General features: G+C 33.8%; 1 protein-coding gene across 2 annotated transcripts in view; it reads right to left on the bottom strand.

Moving 5' to 3' along the window:
• Nucleotides 1-1375: 1375 nt before the first annotated feature.
• LOC102739568 (disintegrin and metalloproteinase domain-containing protein 5-like) overlaps nt 1376-17254 on the bottom strand; it is a 119836-nt gene continuing 103957 nt past the window's right edge. The window contains exons 9-12 of one of the 2 annotated variants that reach the window (XM_081809413.1): nt 15317-15400; nt 14301-14412; nt 3434-3593; nt 1376-1734 (exon numbers count right to left, since the gene is read on the bottom strand). In XM_081809413.1, the coding sequence (XP_081665539.1) occupies nt 1680-1734; nt 3434-3593; nt 14301-14412; nt 15317-15400 (411 nt within the window). In that variant the 3' untranslated portion in view covers nt 1376-1679. The remainder of the gene's footprint in view (nt 1735-3433; nt 3594-14300; nt 14413-15316; nt 15401-17254) is intronic. The other variant, XM_081809415.1, reaches the window with a different exon arrangement.

The raw sequence follows: 17254 nt of genomic DNA, 5'->3' as shown, positions 1-17254 counted from the left end.
TCACCTAAAAATTTAAATTTATTGATTTTAAGTTATCACCAGTATTCTCTTTTCTTCTAATGTCCAAAAGATTAAAAAATATGTAATTTAATTACCTGATATTGGTATATTATAACCTTAGTCTTTTTATTTTGGACTACTGGATAATTTTTTTTTCTATTCCCATCTGCTTCAACAGATAATGTTTACAAACACTTGTCTTAATGAAAGAAGATGTTAGGTGAAGGACACATTATACACATTCCAATGAGTTAAGCATAGAGATATTCTCATATCTTTCTAAACCTATTTACATACACTTATGTCTTAATGAAAAAAGGTGTTACTTGAAAGGTTTATACACAGTGTAGTTTTAGTTAATTATATGCATTAATCTTTTCAAGAATCAGCATCTCTCTTTGCTCATTTTTTGTTATTTTTCTGTTTGTTTTCCTTTTCATTTATTTCTGCTCCCTAAATTATTTCTTCCCATCCACTGTCTTCAAGTGCAATTATTTCTTCTTTTTCTATCTTTTTTGATAGAGATTATAATGGGAAAAACCCATTTGATTGTTCTCTACCCTGTAATATGCATTTCATTGTGATTAAAGGGACTGAAGTATAGTCTTGCCTTGAGAGTAACATTATGACTAATTTTTGTAGAACCTAAACAGTCTGCCATGACAATAGGATTAAGAAGGTGATTGTCCATATTTAATAGTGCTTTTATTTTTTAAAATTTTTTATTTAAATTCAATTTAGTTAACATATAGTGTATTATTAGTTTCAGGGGTAGAATTTAGTTATTCATTAGTTGCATATAACACCCAGTGCTCATTCTATCAAGTGCCCTCCTTAATGCCCATCATCCAATTACTCTATCCCATACCCACCTCTCCTCCATTAATCCCCACTTTTTTCCCTATAGTTAAGAGTCTCTTATGGTTTGTCTCCCTCTCTGTTTTTATCTTATTTTATTTATAGTGCTTCTCTTAAAATTAGGAATGTCCTCAGTTCAGACATTTGTTTCAACATTTGTTACATGAATATCATAGCATGCAACTTTGTACTGCAAGGATGAAGACATAACTTGAAAAATAACCTGGGATGCTATATAAAATATTATCTCCTTTTATATTCTATCCATCATGTTGTAAGGGAAATTTTTATATACTGATAATAAAGGGGGAATACATAATTTTATAAAATGTTATGATTACTCCATAGTCTGATCTCTAAATTTACTTTCCCAAATGAGTTAAGACAGTAAAATGAGTGAGCTTTATCTTACTAACAGTAATTTTTTTTCTGAGATAATATTATAACTATAAGCATAAGTGATATCCCTTATAATATCAGTCCTCTTTGTATTTGGCAGTAAAATGTCATTAAGATATAAATCCTCCTTACCAATGCTCAAAACAAAAATTCCACAAAGTATGTGATTATTGATGCTTGTGTGTGTACACAAAAATCACTCCTTTAGTGTAGGTTGGGGAGGAGAGGTTGAGATATCATGAAAACAAGTTTTATTGTTTATAACACTAAATAACAGTGAAAACCATAAAGCATATTATGAACAAATGTTTTGGTTTCAAATCAAGAATTTTGTAGTGCTCCTAAACAATGATCAAAACATGCAATGCACCAAAAAAAAAAAAAAATTACAATGCACAATGGCTAATCACATTGTTCTAGACTCACCTTACACTGGGGGATAACTTGCTGTTACTGCTGCTTTCTTCTGACACAGATCTATTAAAATGACAAAATTTATTTTAAGTGGAGAAATTTAAAAATTTTGAACAACTAAGTGGCTATTTGAATGAAGAATATTTTTCAAAGAAACAGTGATTCATTAAATAAAATGTCTCCCTCCAACAAAATAAAACAGATACTGTTCTTTTTTTTTCTTTTCTTTAAGTAGATTAACATACAGTGAGTGTTATAGTAGTTTCAAGTGTACAATATAATGGTTCAACAATTCTATACATTACTCAGTGCTCATCAAGGTAAGTGTACTCTTAATCCCCTTCATCTCTTTCACTTATCCACCTCACCCACCTCCCCTCTGGCAACCAGTTTGTTTTCTGTATTTAAGAGTCTGTGATTTTGTTTGTCTTTTTTTTTATTTTGTTTGTTCCTTGTTTTATTTCTTAAATTCCGCATATGAGTGAAATCATATGGTATTTGTCTTTCTCTGATTGATTTATTTCACTTAGTATTATACCCTCTAGGTTCATTCATGTTGTTGCAAATGGTAAGATAGCATTCTTTTTATGGTTGAGTAATATTCCATTGTGTATATATACCACATCTTCTTTATCCATTCATCTAAAGATGGATGCTAAATATTAGAAGAAATGCCATCATCCATCTTGCTTTGTTGATTAACTCCTCTCATCTTCATTTTACATTTATTCAATTATTTATAGGACCACATTTGTATAGACATGCCCTCTGATTCTATGACACCCATAACTCCTCAGGTCAAATTAAGCCAAAACCTTAAAGTGGCAGTCAAAATTTAAGTTAATTTTTCTATAAATTTCTATTTTTTTCTTTCTTTCATAACACATATTTGTGTTTTCTCTTCCTGTCATTTCCTGGAAGTTAAACTAGATGTAAATACTTCTATGGGAGAATACAGTAAATTATGAATAAGAAGCTTAATAGCTATATCTAAATATTTATGTAACTGATTACAGATAATGTGGTGATTTCACTTACTGATTTGGTATATCCAAAAATTTATGATACATTGGAAAGCTATTATTATCTCCCATTTTATAGAGTTATAGAGAATAATTTTAAGAACATAGAGATTAAATCACTTGCTCAAGGTATTATAGTTTCTGCATGCAAGATTTAGGATTTAAAACTAAGTTTTCTGAGGCTAAATGTAATTTCTTTCCCATTTCATGATGCTGCCTCCTGTTTCATCACCTGTGTTTTGAACTACACATGTAATTTCTGGTTAAGAAATGACTTTACAAATAGCAGCATCAATACTTAGGAAAATAAATATTTTGGAAGCAGTTTCATAAATACCATTTTCAGTTGAGAGAGCTATTCTAATAGAGTTGTCTGATATTTTGCATCTAAAAAATTTATCTTTTGAAAGTTCCCTTTAAATGCAGCGTTATATATTCTCAGAAGCCTTTGGACAGTAGACTATTAATAAGACTATTTAGACAGTGTTGGCTGACTAAGAGGCTGAATAAATCCCCACTATATTCTTGGCAGTCATATCTCCTCTTCAAGTGATACTAATGGTAAAATGAATGGTTTTAGTAATGAGTAAAACTAAAAAAATGGAGGACATCACACTGGTTTGAAATGTATCCCTGGACCTCTCCTCATATTGTTCTACCTACAACCTTAGATTATTCCTGACGAAACATGAGTACTTTTTTCTTGACTCATTGAATTTAGTAAAAATAAACATATATACCTCTCACTTTCAGTTTCATCTCTGTAGCACAGCTCTCTTATTTTATTCTGCTTTATTAAAACAATGGCAGTGATGATGAGCACAGGTAGAGAAATGTAGAAAATGAGTAGAAATCGGTGTTTTGAAGGAGTGGTATTTTGTTCCCTCAAGTAGCTTTTACCTATAATGGAAAATAACCATCTCATATTATGTTAGAGATTGTACTAACCAAACAAAAATGTGGAGAGGATATCATTACCAACATTATTCCCAACACTAAACATTTCACTCACATATATTATAAATATAATAAATATTAATTATTAAATTAACATATAAAATGGACTGTTACTAGTGCTTTACTGATGTCTATGAGTTTTCAACATTATATCATATAGTGATTTATTTGACTGAAGATAATCTTTCATAAGCACGTTTAATACCTACAAACATTTCCTCAATTTCTTTCTGATATAAGTTATCCAAAATTTAAACATGTATATCACAGAGAGTATTGGGATTCTACCTAAATATGAGAATTAAATCTGGGAAGTGTGGCATTTAATTTCTCTTACATTACTAAAATATTTTTCTAAAAATTAAAAATTAGTAGTCACTAAATAACAATTATTTAACTAAGTCCTTTAGTCAAATATATAGCAATAGGAAATTGTTAAAATGGCTCTATAATTATTTTGTAGAATGCATGGCTAAGTCTGGCTTTGACCCACATTTCTTTCCAACTAATGTTAATGTCACATTTTTCTCATCAGTTTTTTTTTAAGGTTTATTTATTTATTTGAGAGAGAGAGAGCACATGTGTGCGCCTGCAAGTGGTTGTGGGGGAGGGGCAGAGAGAGAGAGAGAGAGAGAATCTCCAACAGACTCCCCACTGAGTGCAGAGCTGATGCAGGGCTTGATCTCAAGACCCTGAGATCACAACCTGAGCTGAAATCAAGAGTCTGATGGCTAACCGGCTGAGCCACCCAGGTCCTCCTCCTCATCAGTTATTATTCATTCTCAGCTGACATCTGTTTTCATTCCTGAGCGTCTGATCTATGTGGCTCCTCAACTTCCACCTCTTTGTACATTATCAGCCACCTATCTGGGTTTATAATGTATCAAACTCTGCTTTCTCCACAATTTATTAGCATGTTCTTGTTGTTGTTGTTTTAATTTGGTATAGAATACTGTTCTATCACTTCTCTGCCAGTTGAAACAATGAGGAAGCTGACAGGTAGAGGAGCCACCCCCCAGCTACAGTCATGCATGATCATGGTTCAATGTGCTCCTCTTAAACTGCCCCAGTGCTTCACAAGATAAAACTTGTGAGCAATGAAACTGGATAATTAGCTGAGGAGATTTCTAAGCAAAATGTTGAAGGTACAGCTCAGGTCCTCCCAACTGCTTACAGCAAATGTGAGAGTGGATTGATGAGTTGAGGAAGTGTTAATCAGAACTTAGAGACCTGGAGAATTCTCAGCCTAACCATTGTAAAAAAATGAGGAAACATGTTTTAGAGAGAATGCCCAATGTGTGGCTGGCAAGTCATTTGATATTGAGATTATTGCATCTTAGCAGCCATCTCAGGAATAGGGATGAGATCCATGAAGGCAGAAACATTGCCAAGTTGGACCAAAGGGAATAGGATGGGACAATACAGCTATTTGGCTGCCGATATACTTCATTCTTCAAGAAAAGAGAAGAACGCTCCAAAGATGATTAAGAAATCATCAGGGTTTTCTCTCCCATCACAGGCCCAGGAGCTTCCCTCCTTGATTTCAGCTAGGCTGCCCCAGCCCAGTGCCTGGGAGACAGGGAGGCTGCAAAGTGTTGTGTGGGCAAGGCCAAAGGGGTGGGATAGATGTCACTGAGGACTATGGGATGATGCTGTCACTACAGTGGGCTTGGAGGACAGAATATCAAGCCAAAGAGGATATGCTTGAAACAAAAATCTAATGGTCTCCCCTGTACCTCTGAAACAAGTAATACATTATATGTTTAAAAAAAAAAAAAAAGGAGAAGAAGAAGGTAGCAGGAAGGGAAAAATGAAGGGGGGAAAATCGGAGGGGGAGACAAACCATGAGAGACTCTGAGAAACAAACTGAGGGTTCAAGGGGTGGGATGGGTTAGCCTGGTGATGGGTATTAAAGGGCACATACTGAATGGAGCACTGGGTGTTGTATGCAAACAATGAATCATGGAACACTACATCAAAAACTAATGATGTAATGTATGGTGATTAACATAACATAATAAAATTTTTTAAAAAATCTAATGGAAGTTAGCTTGCTAAATTTTGTATTTACTGGGATCTGTCATCCTGTCCTTCTTTCCAATTTCTTTCTTTCAGAATGAGAATGTCTATCCTATGCCTGTTTTTTGGAGGCACATAACTGGTCCGGTTTTATGGGCTCACAATAGGAAGGAATTTTGCCTCAGAATAAATCATATGTGAGTCTCATGTATACCTGATTTACATGATACTTAGATGAAACTTTGTATTTGGAATCAGTGCCAGAATGGGTTAAGACTTTTGGAGCTGCTGAAATGGGGGTACCTGTATTTTGCATACAAGGAGGACATGAATTTGAGAGGACTATGGGATGGAATTTTATGGACTGAATTGTTCCCCAAAATTCATATGATGAATTGAAGCCCTAATACTCAGTGTGATGGTACTTGGAGAGAAGACCTTTGGGAGGTATTTAGGGTTAAGTGAGGTCATAAGGGTGAGGTCCTAATCTGATGGAATTAGTTAGACCAGAGAGTACTCTCTCTCCACATACACCGAGAAAAGGCCGTGCAAGGACTCAGCAAGAAGGCGATCATGTGCAAGCCAGGAAGAGAGTTAGAAAAAAAATTTGCCAGCACCCTGATCATAGATTTCTAGCCTCCACAACTGTGAGAAAATTAATTTCTATTGTTTAAGACACCCAGTCTGTGGTATTTTGTTATGATAGCTCAAGCAGATGAATACAGTGTGTATTCATGAAAATATAGATGAGGTTGTTTAGTCCCCAGAGCATTCCTTAAAGGGAGAAAGAAATAGCTGTGGAACTCCTATTAAAACTTTCCTTCCCAGAAACATTCACTACCTAATAGTCTAGAGAACTTCAGGCTAAAAGACAAGATGGTTTAGTACTAGAAAATCTTCAAAGGCAATACAAAAATAATATGATCAGTTAATAGATGTCATATACATATTTAATAAAACCCAAAAAACATTCCTGATTTTAAATACAATTGGAAGAGATAAATATTTTCTCAGTAAGATAAACATATTGAATCAAAAGCAGCATCCTTTTCATGATAAAATATTAGAAATTTTCCTAGGAGTAAAATAATGATCATCTCTTTTGTGATTATTTCCTTTTATTCTCAATGGATTACCCAGGGCAATTATGAGATGGGGGTAGAGATTAACTAAAGAAGAGGAAATAAAGAAATTATTATTATTAAAAAGATGCAGAAAAATTATTTGCAGTTACACCAGTTAACTGCCTTAAAATCTAAAAGACTTTTGAAAATAGTGATAACCCATTGATAAAATGCATGCACAAAAATCTGTAGGCTTCCCATATGTAAAAAGTAACAAATTTAAAATACAATGACAGACCTTCTAATAACAATTTTCTTTTTTTTTTAAGATTTTATTTATTTATTTGGCAGAAAGAGAGCACAAGTAGGCAGAGAGGCAGGGAGAGGGAGAGGGGGGAAGCAGGCTCCCCGCTGAGCAGGGAGCCTGACATGGGGCTCGATCCCAGGACCTTGGGATCATGACCTGAGCCAAAGGCAGCCACTTAACCGACTGAGCCACCCAGGTGCCCCTGATAACAATTTTCAACAAAATGATAATATTCTTAAAAATGAAAAAGGTAATTTCTGATCTATAGATCATTCTATACCTATAGAGAGATCAAAACCACAATGAGTTATCAGCTTATACCCATCAGGATGGCTACTATTTACAAAACAGAAAATAACAAGTTTTGGCAAGGATGTGGAGAAACTGGAATCCTTGTGCACTGTTGGTGGGAATGTAAAATAATGCATCCTCTTTGGAAAACAGTATGGAGATTCTTCAAAAAAATTAAACATAGAATTACCATATTATCTAGCAATTCCACATCTAGGTATATACCCCAAATTATTGAAAGCATGGACTCAAACAGATACTTAAACACCCATGTTCATAGCAGCATTATTCACAATAACTAAAACTTGGAAGTAACCCAATTGTCCATTGACAGATGAATGGATAAGCAAAATGTAGTACATACATGTAATGGAATATTATTAGCCTTAAAAAGAAAGGGAATTATGGTGCCTGGGTGGTTCAGTTGGTTAAGCATCTGCCTTCATCTCAGGTCATGATCTCAGGGTCCTGGGATCAAGCCCCTCATCAGGCTTCCTGCTCAGCAGGTAGTCTGCTTCTACCTCTGCTCCTCGCCCCTGCTTGTGCTCTCTCTCTCTCAAATAAAATTTTTTGAAAAAATTTTTTAAAAAGGAATTATGACACATGTTCCAACATGAACTTTAAGGACATTGTGCTAAGTAAAATAAGCCAGATACAACATGACAAATACTGTGTGATTCCACTTATATGGGGTCTCAGAAGTAGTGAAATTCATAGACACAGAAAGTAGAATGGTGGTTGCCAGGAGCTAGGGGAGAAGGGATTGGGGAGTTATCATTTAATGAGTATACACTTTCAGTTCTGCAAGATGAAGAGTTCTGGAGATGGATGGTGGTTGCACAACAATGGACAATGTCACTGAATTATAGACTTAAAAATGATTAAAATGGTAAATTTTAATTTATGTGTATTTTACAAGTAAACATACATATATAAATATGTGTGTATGTTAAAAAGGGTGAAAAAAATCAATAAAATAGATTGTCAAGGGTGATGAAAGAGCAATACACAACAGAATTATAAATTTCCTATAACCATAGGTAAATGGGAAGCTTCATGAAATTAAAGAGATGCAAATGGATTTCTTTTTACTACTAGTTTGTCATGGATTTAAAAGATTGATAATAACTCCTGAAAATCAGGAATAATGTATAGTATTATTAGTGGTAATTTCTGGAGTTAAGATTACATAAAAATTTTGAAAGGAAAATTATAATGTGAAATTAAAATATACTCTTTATAATTTTATATATGAAGTAGACAAGTAGACAAAAATATAGGAGAATTTAGAATGTAGAATATGCAAATAACAGGTAACTCATACACACACATACACATATATATTCAATTATGTACATATGTATATTTATGTAGTTATATCTATATATGTAATGCTGTAAAATGGTTATACATTCTTTGATAATATCCATGAAATATTAACAAAAGTTGATAATGTATTGGCTATAAATAAAGCCATCATAAATTCCATAATTTTAGTTTTTTCCAAGCCATATTTTGTTAAGATAAGTCAGTGATATAGAAAATAAATAGAATAAGGGTATTAAAGAAACTGGGCTCCTTAAGATCACCTTGTCTCTCATCTTTATGCCCCAAAATGCATTTGACATCACAAGAGCATCCCCCACATTGAGTCCAGGGCTCATCTTTGGGTACAGGGCCCCAGAAGGGACCATTTGGGGACAGAAAATGCATGCAGCCAATGGCATACCAGCCCAGGGCTTTCAGAGTAGACCTACAGGCCCCAGAATACATTGATGAAGACAGACTCTATGGCAGCTAACTGAATGAAACTAGCTGGATTGAAAGTTTTCCTCTGATCCCAGGCTCAGGCACCACCATTCTACTGCCATCAGGACCCAGAGTGACCTAGGGAAACCAAACATGAACATTTGCCTGGGACGATCCAAGCTGTCATATACAAAGTCTCAAATACTGAATAATCCATTCCTGAGATGGGAAATTTTTTGAGTTATGGCAACTGGTTTGGAGGGTTGAAGCAAAAGAAGAAAATCCATATGGAAGCTGAAAAAATAAGGAGTAAAAGGAACATTGTTTTGGTGTCAAAAGAATAAAGTATAACTTACCTGCCTTCTTTATTTTCTGTTTTTAACTCTGCTGATGTCAACAATTGTAATTTGTGATTCATTCTGAGTGATATGACTTAAGTGTGCAACCTAAGGGTATTGAAATCTTTAATAGTCCATCTTTGACTTAGTCTTTGGATTAACTGTTGTGCTTTGTGTCAAGAGAGTGCTAATTTAATTTTTCATATTGTCAATATTGTAATCATGTTTCCTAAGAGCTCAGATAATGATAATCAGAATGATTACAACACTAAGCAGTATGACCCAGACATCACTGATCATGAAGGCTAAATGACTATTTTTAACGACAGATGGAAGGACACATACAACTGGATTAAAGAAATAAATAACCAAACAGAGCATATTATACAATATGATGAAAATCATTTGGACGCAGAAATAAACCCACACATATGCAGTCAATTAATTTACAACAAAGGAGCCAAGAATATTAAATGGGGGAAAGGACAGACTCTTAAATAAATGGTATTGAAAAAACTGGATATTCACATGCTAAAGAATGAAATTGGACTATATTATATTATAAACAAATATTAACTTAAAATGTTTTAGACTTGAATGTACCTGAAACCATAAAACTCCTAGAAGAAAATATAGGTGGTAAGCTCCTTGATATCGATCTTGGTGATAATTTTGTTAATGTAAAGGCAACAAAAGCAAAAACAAACAAGTGGGACTACACCAAACTAAAAATCTGCACAGCATTGGAAATCACCAACAAAATTAAAAGGTAACCTCCTGAATGACAGAAAATATTCGCCAATAATATATCTGATAATATCCAAAATATATTAAGAATTCATCTAACTCACTAGCAAAAAACTCAAATAATCCTAGGCACAAGACGTCAATAGAAATTTTTCCAAAGACATTCAAATGGCCAAGGTGTACATGAAAAATGCTCAACATCACTAATGATCAGGGAAACACAAATGAAAACCATAAGGAGATATCACTTCACACATGTTAAAATGGCTATTATCAAAAAGACAAGAAATAACAAGTATTGGCAAAATATGGAGAAAAGAGAACCCTTGAGCACCATTGGTAAAAATATAAAGTGATGCAGCCCCTATGGAAAACAGTATGGAGGGGGAGGTTAAAAAATTAAAAATAGAACTACCATATGACCCAGCAATTCCACTTCTGGGTATATAGCCAAAGAAAATGAAAACACTACCTCAAAATTATATATGCACTGCCCATGTTCACTGCAGCATTATTTACAAAAGACAAGATATGAATACAACCTAAATGTCCATCAATGAACGAATGGATAAAGAAAATGTGGTCAAATATATATACAATGGAATATTATTCAGCCATAAAAAGGAATGAAATCTTGCCATTTGTAATGGCATGGATGGATCTTGAGAGCATTATGCTAAGTGAAATAAGTCAGACACTAATACAATATATTTGTATGATCTCACTTATATGTGGAATCTAAAAAAAAAAAAAAGAAAAGAAAAAACAAGCTCATAGATATGGAGAACAGACTGATGGTTGCCAGTGGTGTGGAGGGTTGAGTGAAATGGATGAAGGGGGTCAAAAGGTACAAACTTCAAGTTATAAAATAAATAATTCCTAGGAGTGTAATGTACAGCATGGAAACTATAGTAAACAATACTGTATTACATATTTGAAAGTTGCTAAGAGACTAGACCTTAAAAATTCTCATCACAAGAAAAAAACCTGTAGCTATGTATGTGATGGATGCTAACTAGACTTATAGCAATTATTTTACAATGTATACAAATATTGACTCATTATATTGTACACCTGAAACTAATATAATGTTATATGTCAATTATATCTCAATTAAAAAAAAGAATTTGGAATAGGTATGGTGGAGAAGGTGATGTGAAAGCATATTTGGAGGTTGAATCTCAAATTCTTGGATAAAATAAGCAAGTATTTTTAAATCAACTACATTTTTTTGTTTCCCAAATTAAAAACAACAGCAACAACAACTTTTCTCTCCCCAAAAGACACCAATGTCCTGACAAAAATAACTAGCAAATTAGCATTAGCTTTGGCACACCATAGGAATAAACATGCACTGCCCTATCACTCATTCCCTTCATTGCTCTACAAAACCAAGTGAAGTTACATTTCCTGATTCACAGATTGCACTAAAATGTCCTGTGGGAGAAAAATGTGAGAACTGTTATAATATTTTTTGACCCCTTAAGTGTGGCAATGATTCTGTCATATCTTACCAAGTGAATAAGGCAGCAAAATAATCCCCCAGCACTTAGGTAATTTTATTTTAAAAATAAAGTTTAAAATAAGTTTCTTAATTTCTACACAGATTTTAATGAAATTACAGAAAAAAAAAATTTGTTATCTTGCTCAAATCCAAACTAGACTTTGTTGATCTATATGCATAGTTAGCAGGCAGTGCAAATATGTAAACTTCTGCAAATCCCATTCAGTCTATAAGCTTCCTATCAAAGAAAAGGAAAAGATCTCACCCGCTAAATATTCTACACACCTTGGACACAATACTGAATAGAGTGTTATAGACAGGCTTTCCTGATGAAAGCTTTTGGTCACTTTTAGTTTCCTCAAAATGTAAGGAAGCTGGTAATGGGATTTTTTAAAAAACTTTATGAAATGGGAAGGTGATGGCTTCCTCAGACATGGACGCATATAAGATGGCTCTTAGTGTTACCAGTATTATGAGGTGTGTTAGAATACTGGCCTGGCAAAAAATCTTGCTCTTGAAAGCCTGGACAATAATGTACTTCTTTAATTTTTAAATACATTGAGAAGGAAAATAGAAGGTTGCAGTAAAAACAGAAATTTACATGCTGTTTCTCTGAAAATTTGATAATTTGTGAATCGTAGGGGAAAACATGAACTGACTATACCTATGACTCATATTTTTGGAAATAAGACTGCTTCAGAACTCAAAAAATGTAACTAGAAAAAAGCAAGCAATGAAACAGGACCTTTTCAGTACCTTTGTTAAAATCGTAATTTATTTGTAATTCAACTTAGATTTCATAAATGCAAATTACCTCTATGCTTTCAACCATGTTCCCTAAGAAAAAGAGATTTAACTTCTGACATCCAATGTGCTTTAGAGTGCTTAAAAATTATGAACATTTTTGAAATGGGCAGTCTATATGATGAATTAAATATGCAAAGGAACTGACTGATAGGTACCTGGTCTATCAGAAGACACCTACAGAAATAAAGCTAATGAATGTTTTTGGAGAGCTGCAAAATAATTTCTACAAGTCTAAAAATCTGCTGTGTCTAGTAAAAAAAAAAAAAAAAAAAAACCCAAGTAAGTCATGTTCAAATGCTTTTGTGGGAGATCTTTGCTGATGCCATCACAATGGACTGACACCTGAATTCAGTAAATGTGACTTGATAAAGCAGAGCTTCAAGTCAAAAGCAATTGTACATCTGGTTCTATTCCATTTTGCTGCTGGTTAAAGGAAGGATGCCTGAAAGGTTGCAAGCAATACAGAGAAATATAACTGGAAAATGAAAAAGAAGGAGCCAAAAATATATCTGACCATATCATAGAACAGAAAGAATCCTTTTATTTTTTTTTAAATTAAGTTCAATTAACCAACATATAGTACATCATTAGTTTTTGATGTAGTGTTCAGTGATTCATTAGTTTAAAAAAAAGGAAAAGAAAAGAAAGAAAGAATCCTGTCATTATTATTTTTTATTAAGTATAGGGCAAACTTTTAATTTTTCTTATTTATATTCCCCTTTTGAAAACTCTTACATTTATGAATCTTAATATTATACAATAAGCCTGCAAAATTTAAATATCCAGTAAAGACTTTTTAAAAAGAGGTAAATATCAATTGCTATTTCAAAGGCTATATTATATAATATTGTCATTATAAAATATTGTTACATTTTTGCTCATATATATTATTTGCTTAATTGGTTGTACTATAAACTACTATCAATTGACTCTAGTAATTAGCTCTATTGTTGTTTTGCTTAAATAATAGCATTTATGTAACAAAAAATCAATAATACAGAATATGTAATTTTAAATAAATATCTATTTTACACATATTTATGTGAAAATAATATATGTGCATAATTATGTTACATGTTAAACTATTATTCCCCCCCTTTTTTTTTTGGTCTGATATACAGTCTAATATGGCTGTGTGTTAACTCTGTAAAAAGTTGGTCACCCTAGGTATGCCTTCCCCCTAGTAACCAAGGTTCAAGTAAATCTGCCAAGGAGCTTCAGTATTTATTTGCCCCAAAAGGAAAGGGGGTGAGGGTGGACAGCCTCTGCTCCCAGGTTATTCTAGGTGGGCTCCAATATCTTCTAAAACCAGGGAATATCCCCCGACACACACACGTATCCTCAGTCCTATCCAGGACTGCTTAATCTCCAAATAATACTCAGGAACCCGAGCAGAGAGATTCTAGAGAGGATACTTCAAAAGATTGGACTGAAGTCCTTACAATGCAGCAAAAAGGAATAAAAGATAGTTTCAAAGAATCTGGTGGCATTAATATAACAATGACTACTAACAAACACTATTTTAAACCAGAAATGTATGAGAAAATCCAAAGTGAACAATCTAAATTAACTAGTCAAATTTTATGCACTGGAATTTTTACTTTTATATTGCCTAACACTGGGTACACTTTTTTGTTAGTAGACCACGTCAATGTTGATATAAAAAGTACAGAACGAACTTGTACTGTCTTAGATCTTCAAAAATCTTACAAAAAAAACAAAAACATGTTTGTTGGTATCAGTTGCTTTGTAACCTAGCTTGGAACCTACACTTAATTTTTCTCTTACATGTTGTCTTTGATTCATGAAATTTGAAAGACTAACCAGATGGAGCCTTGTGCCCATCATCTATACTTCCAAATTCTCCCTTCTTCTTCATGCATGTAGGAGGGTCAAACCCCTTTTCACAATGGCAGTGATTTAAATTGTTGCAAACCTGCAGTAATCAGAAAATAGAACAATTTTTTTTTAGAACAAAGATGGTTTTCAATAGAGAGCAATGAATATTCTATACTTATTCAACGGAGAAATTTATTTCAGAGAATTTATTCATTCCAGAGAATTTAACTTAAATAGACAAACTCAATAAATTTTCACAAATTTTCTCTTGGAATTGTCCATACTTTAGAAAGCATATTTAGCTTCTGCTGACAAAGCAATTTTTAAAAAAATTCTTCAACTCTTTCCATGGCCAGACCCAAATACTGGCAATTACCAGTAACTTGCCACTATCATTTAGTTGCTAGTTTCACAGAACAGCCCATACTCTAAATTAACAAGCAAGACTAGAAAGAAAATTCTAATGACCTTTGTTTACCAGTTTCTACCTTCTTTCTGTGAAAATAAGATCATTTTGGTTATATAATAATACATGGTGCATATACCACATCCACCCCTTTTATTTACCAAACACTTTATACATCCAGAATCACCTTAAATGTTTCTATCTTCTCTAATAAATAGTTTGGCAAGATTTCTTTTTTTTTAAGATTTTATTTATTTTTTTTTGAGAGAGAGAGAGAGAGTGAGAGAGAGAGCACAAGAGGGGGTAGGGTCAGAGGGAGAAGCAGACTCCCCGATGAACAGGGAGCCCAATGCAGGACTTGATCTGGGACTCCAGGATCATGACCTGAGCCAAAGGCAGTCACTTAACCAACTGAGCCACCCAGGTGCCCTTGGCAAGATTTCTTAAGAAAATAAGATAGAAGTTATAAATTATAGACTATTAAATGACACCAAGCAGCATGAAAATCATTTTAATGATTTTTTTTTTAAATCTCCAAACTGTTTTACAGCATTCTTCAAAGCATCTTGCTAAAATGAAAATTGAAATTACTTACTCCATGGCTATTGCAATAAGTAGAATTGCACTCTTCATTTGGTATCTGGTATTGAACTTCTACACACACAAATCTGAGGCAATACTAAAAGCAAAAGGAAGTGAAGAATAGTCACACAATCAGATTGTATTCATGGATAATACATAAGAAAAATTCAAGAAAGTTTCAGAATTCATATTATCAAGAACTGACATAAAAATATAAAAAATAAAATACGGTAATAACTGAAACATTGAAATAAATGTGAAATAAGCTACGTGACTTCAGATTTTAAAGATGGAACCATATGTGAGAAGTTAGAAGTTTTATTTTCTCACCATCTAGCACTAGAAGTCCACTTACAAAGGAAAGTATTTGGAAAAATAATTTGACTAATGCCTGAGTTCAAGAACAATCCAAGAAGCATTTAAAAAATACTTACGGCCAGGCTCCACCTGAGACATCTCTATCAAAATCTCTAGGTACAAGGTCCACATGATTATTGGAGCAACTAAGGTTGAGAACCATGAGGTGGGAGGCTGGGTTCTTAAAATCATGGGTATGAGTAGAACAGATAGTTTACCATTCCTTGAGAAAAAAATTACGAGAAAGAGGACAGCAAGGATAACAGATAATTATATGAGATAATAGGGCAATGAGAGACTCCCAACAATGAGGTGGCTAAAAGGTCTCCAAAGAAAATGAGTGTTTATTACTGGACCAAATGGACTTGACAGATATATTCAGAACATTCCATCCCAAAGCAACAGAATACACATTCTTCTCTAGTGCCCATGGAACATTCTCCAGAATAGATCACATCCTAGTCACAAATCAGGTCTCAACCGGTACCAAAAGACTGGGATCATTCCCTGCATATTTTTGGACCACAATGCTTTGAAACTAGAACTCAATCACAAGAGGAAAGTTGGAAAGAACTCAAGTACATGGAGGTTAAAGAGCATCCTACTAAAAAATGAATGGGTCAACCAGGAAATTAAAGAGGAATTTTTAAAAATCATGGAAAAAATTGAAAATGAAAACAGAACTGTCCAAAATCTTTGGGATAGGGCAAAGGCAGTCCTAGGAGGAAAATATATAGCAATACAAGCCTTTCTCAAGAAACAAGAAAGTTTCTCAAATACACAACCTAACCCTACACCTAAAGGAGCTGGAGAAAGAACAGCAAATAAAGCCTAAACCCAGCAGGAGAAGAGAAATTAAATAAAGATCAGAGCAGAAAACAATGAAATAGAAACCAAAATAGAAACCAAAACGGTAGAACAGATCAACGAAACTAGGAGCTGGTTCTTTGAAAGAATTAACAAGATTGATAAACCCCTGGCCAGACTTATCAAAAAGAGAAGAGAAATGACCCAAATCCACAAAATCATGAATGAAAGAGGAGAGATCACAACCAACACCAAAGAAACACAAACAATTATAAGAACACATTATGAGCAACTCTATGCCAGCAAATTAGATAACCTGGAAGAAATGGATGCATTCCTAGAGATGTATCAACTACTAAAACTGAACCAGGAAGAAATAGAAAACCTGAACAGACCTATAACAGCTAAGGAAATTGAAGCAGGAATCAACAATCTCCCAACAAACAAAAGCTCAGGACCAGAAGGCTTCCCAGGGGAATTCTACCAAACATTTAAAGAGGAATTCATACCTATTCTTCTGAAAATGTTCCAAAAGATAGAAATGGAAGGAAAACTTCCAAACTCGTTTTATGAGGCCACGATTACGTTGATCCCAAAACCACACAAAGACCCCATCAAAAGGAGAATTACAGACCAAATCCTTGATGAACATGGATGCAAAAAATCTCACCAAAATACTAGCCAATAGGACCCAACCGTACATTAAAAGATTATTCACCACGACAAAGTGGGATTTATCCCTGGGCTGCAAGGTTGGTTCAACATCCACAAATCAATCAACGTGATA

The sequence above is a fragment of the Leptonychotes weddellii genome, chromosome 2 (genome assembly GCF_054177405.1).
Source record: "Leptonychotes weddellii isolate Sample4059 chromosome 2, ASM5417740v2, whole genome shotgun sequence".
In the NCBI taxonomy this organism is placed as follows: Eukaryota; Metazoa; Chordata; class Mammalia; order Carnivora; family Phocidae; genus Leptonychotes; species Leptonychotes weddellii.
Note: the sequence above shows the minus strand (reverse complement) of the source record. Positions and strands in the feature narration are given on the sequence as shown.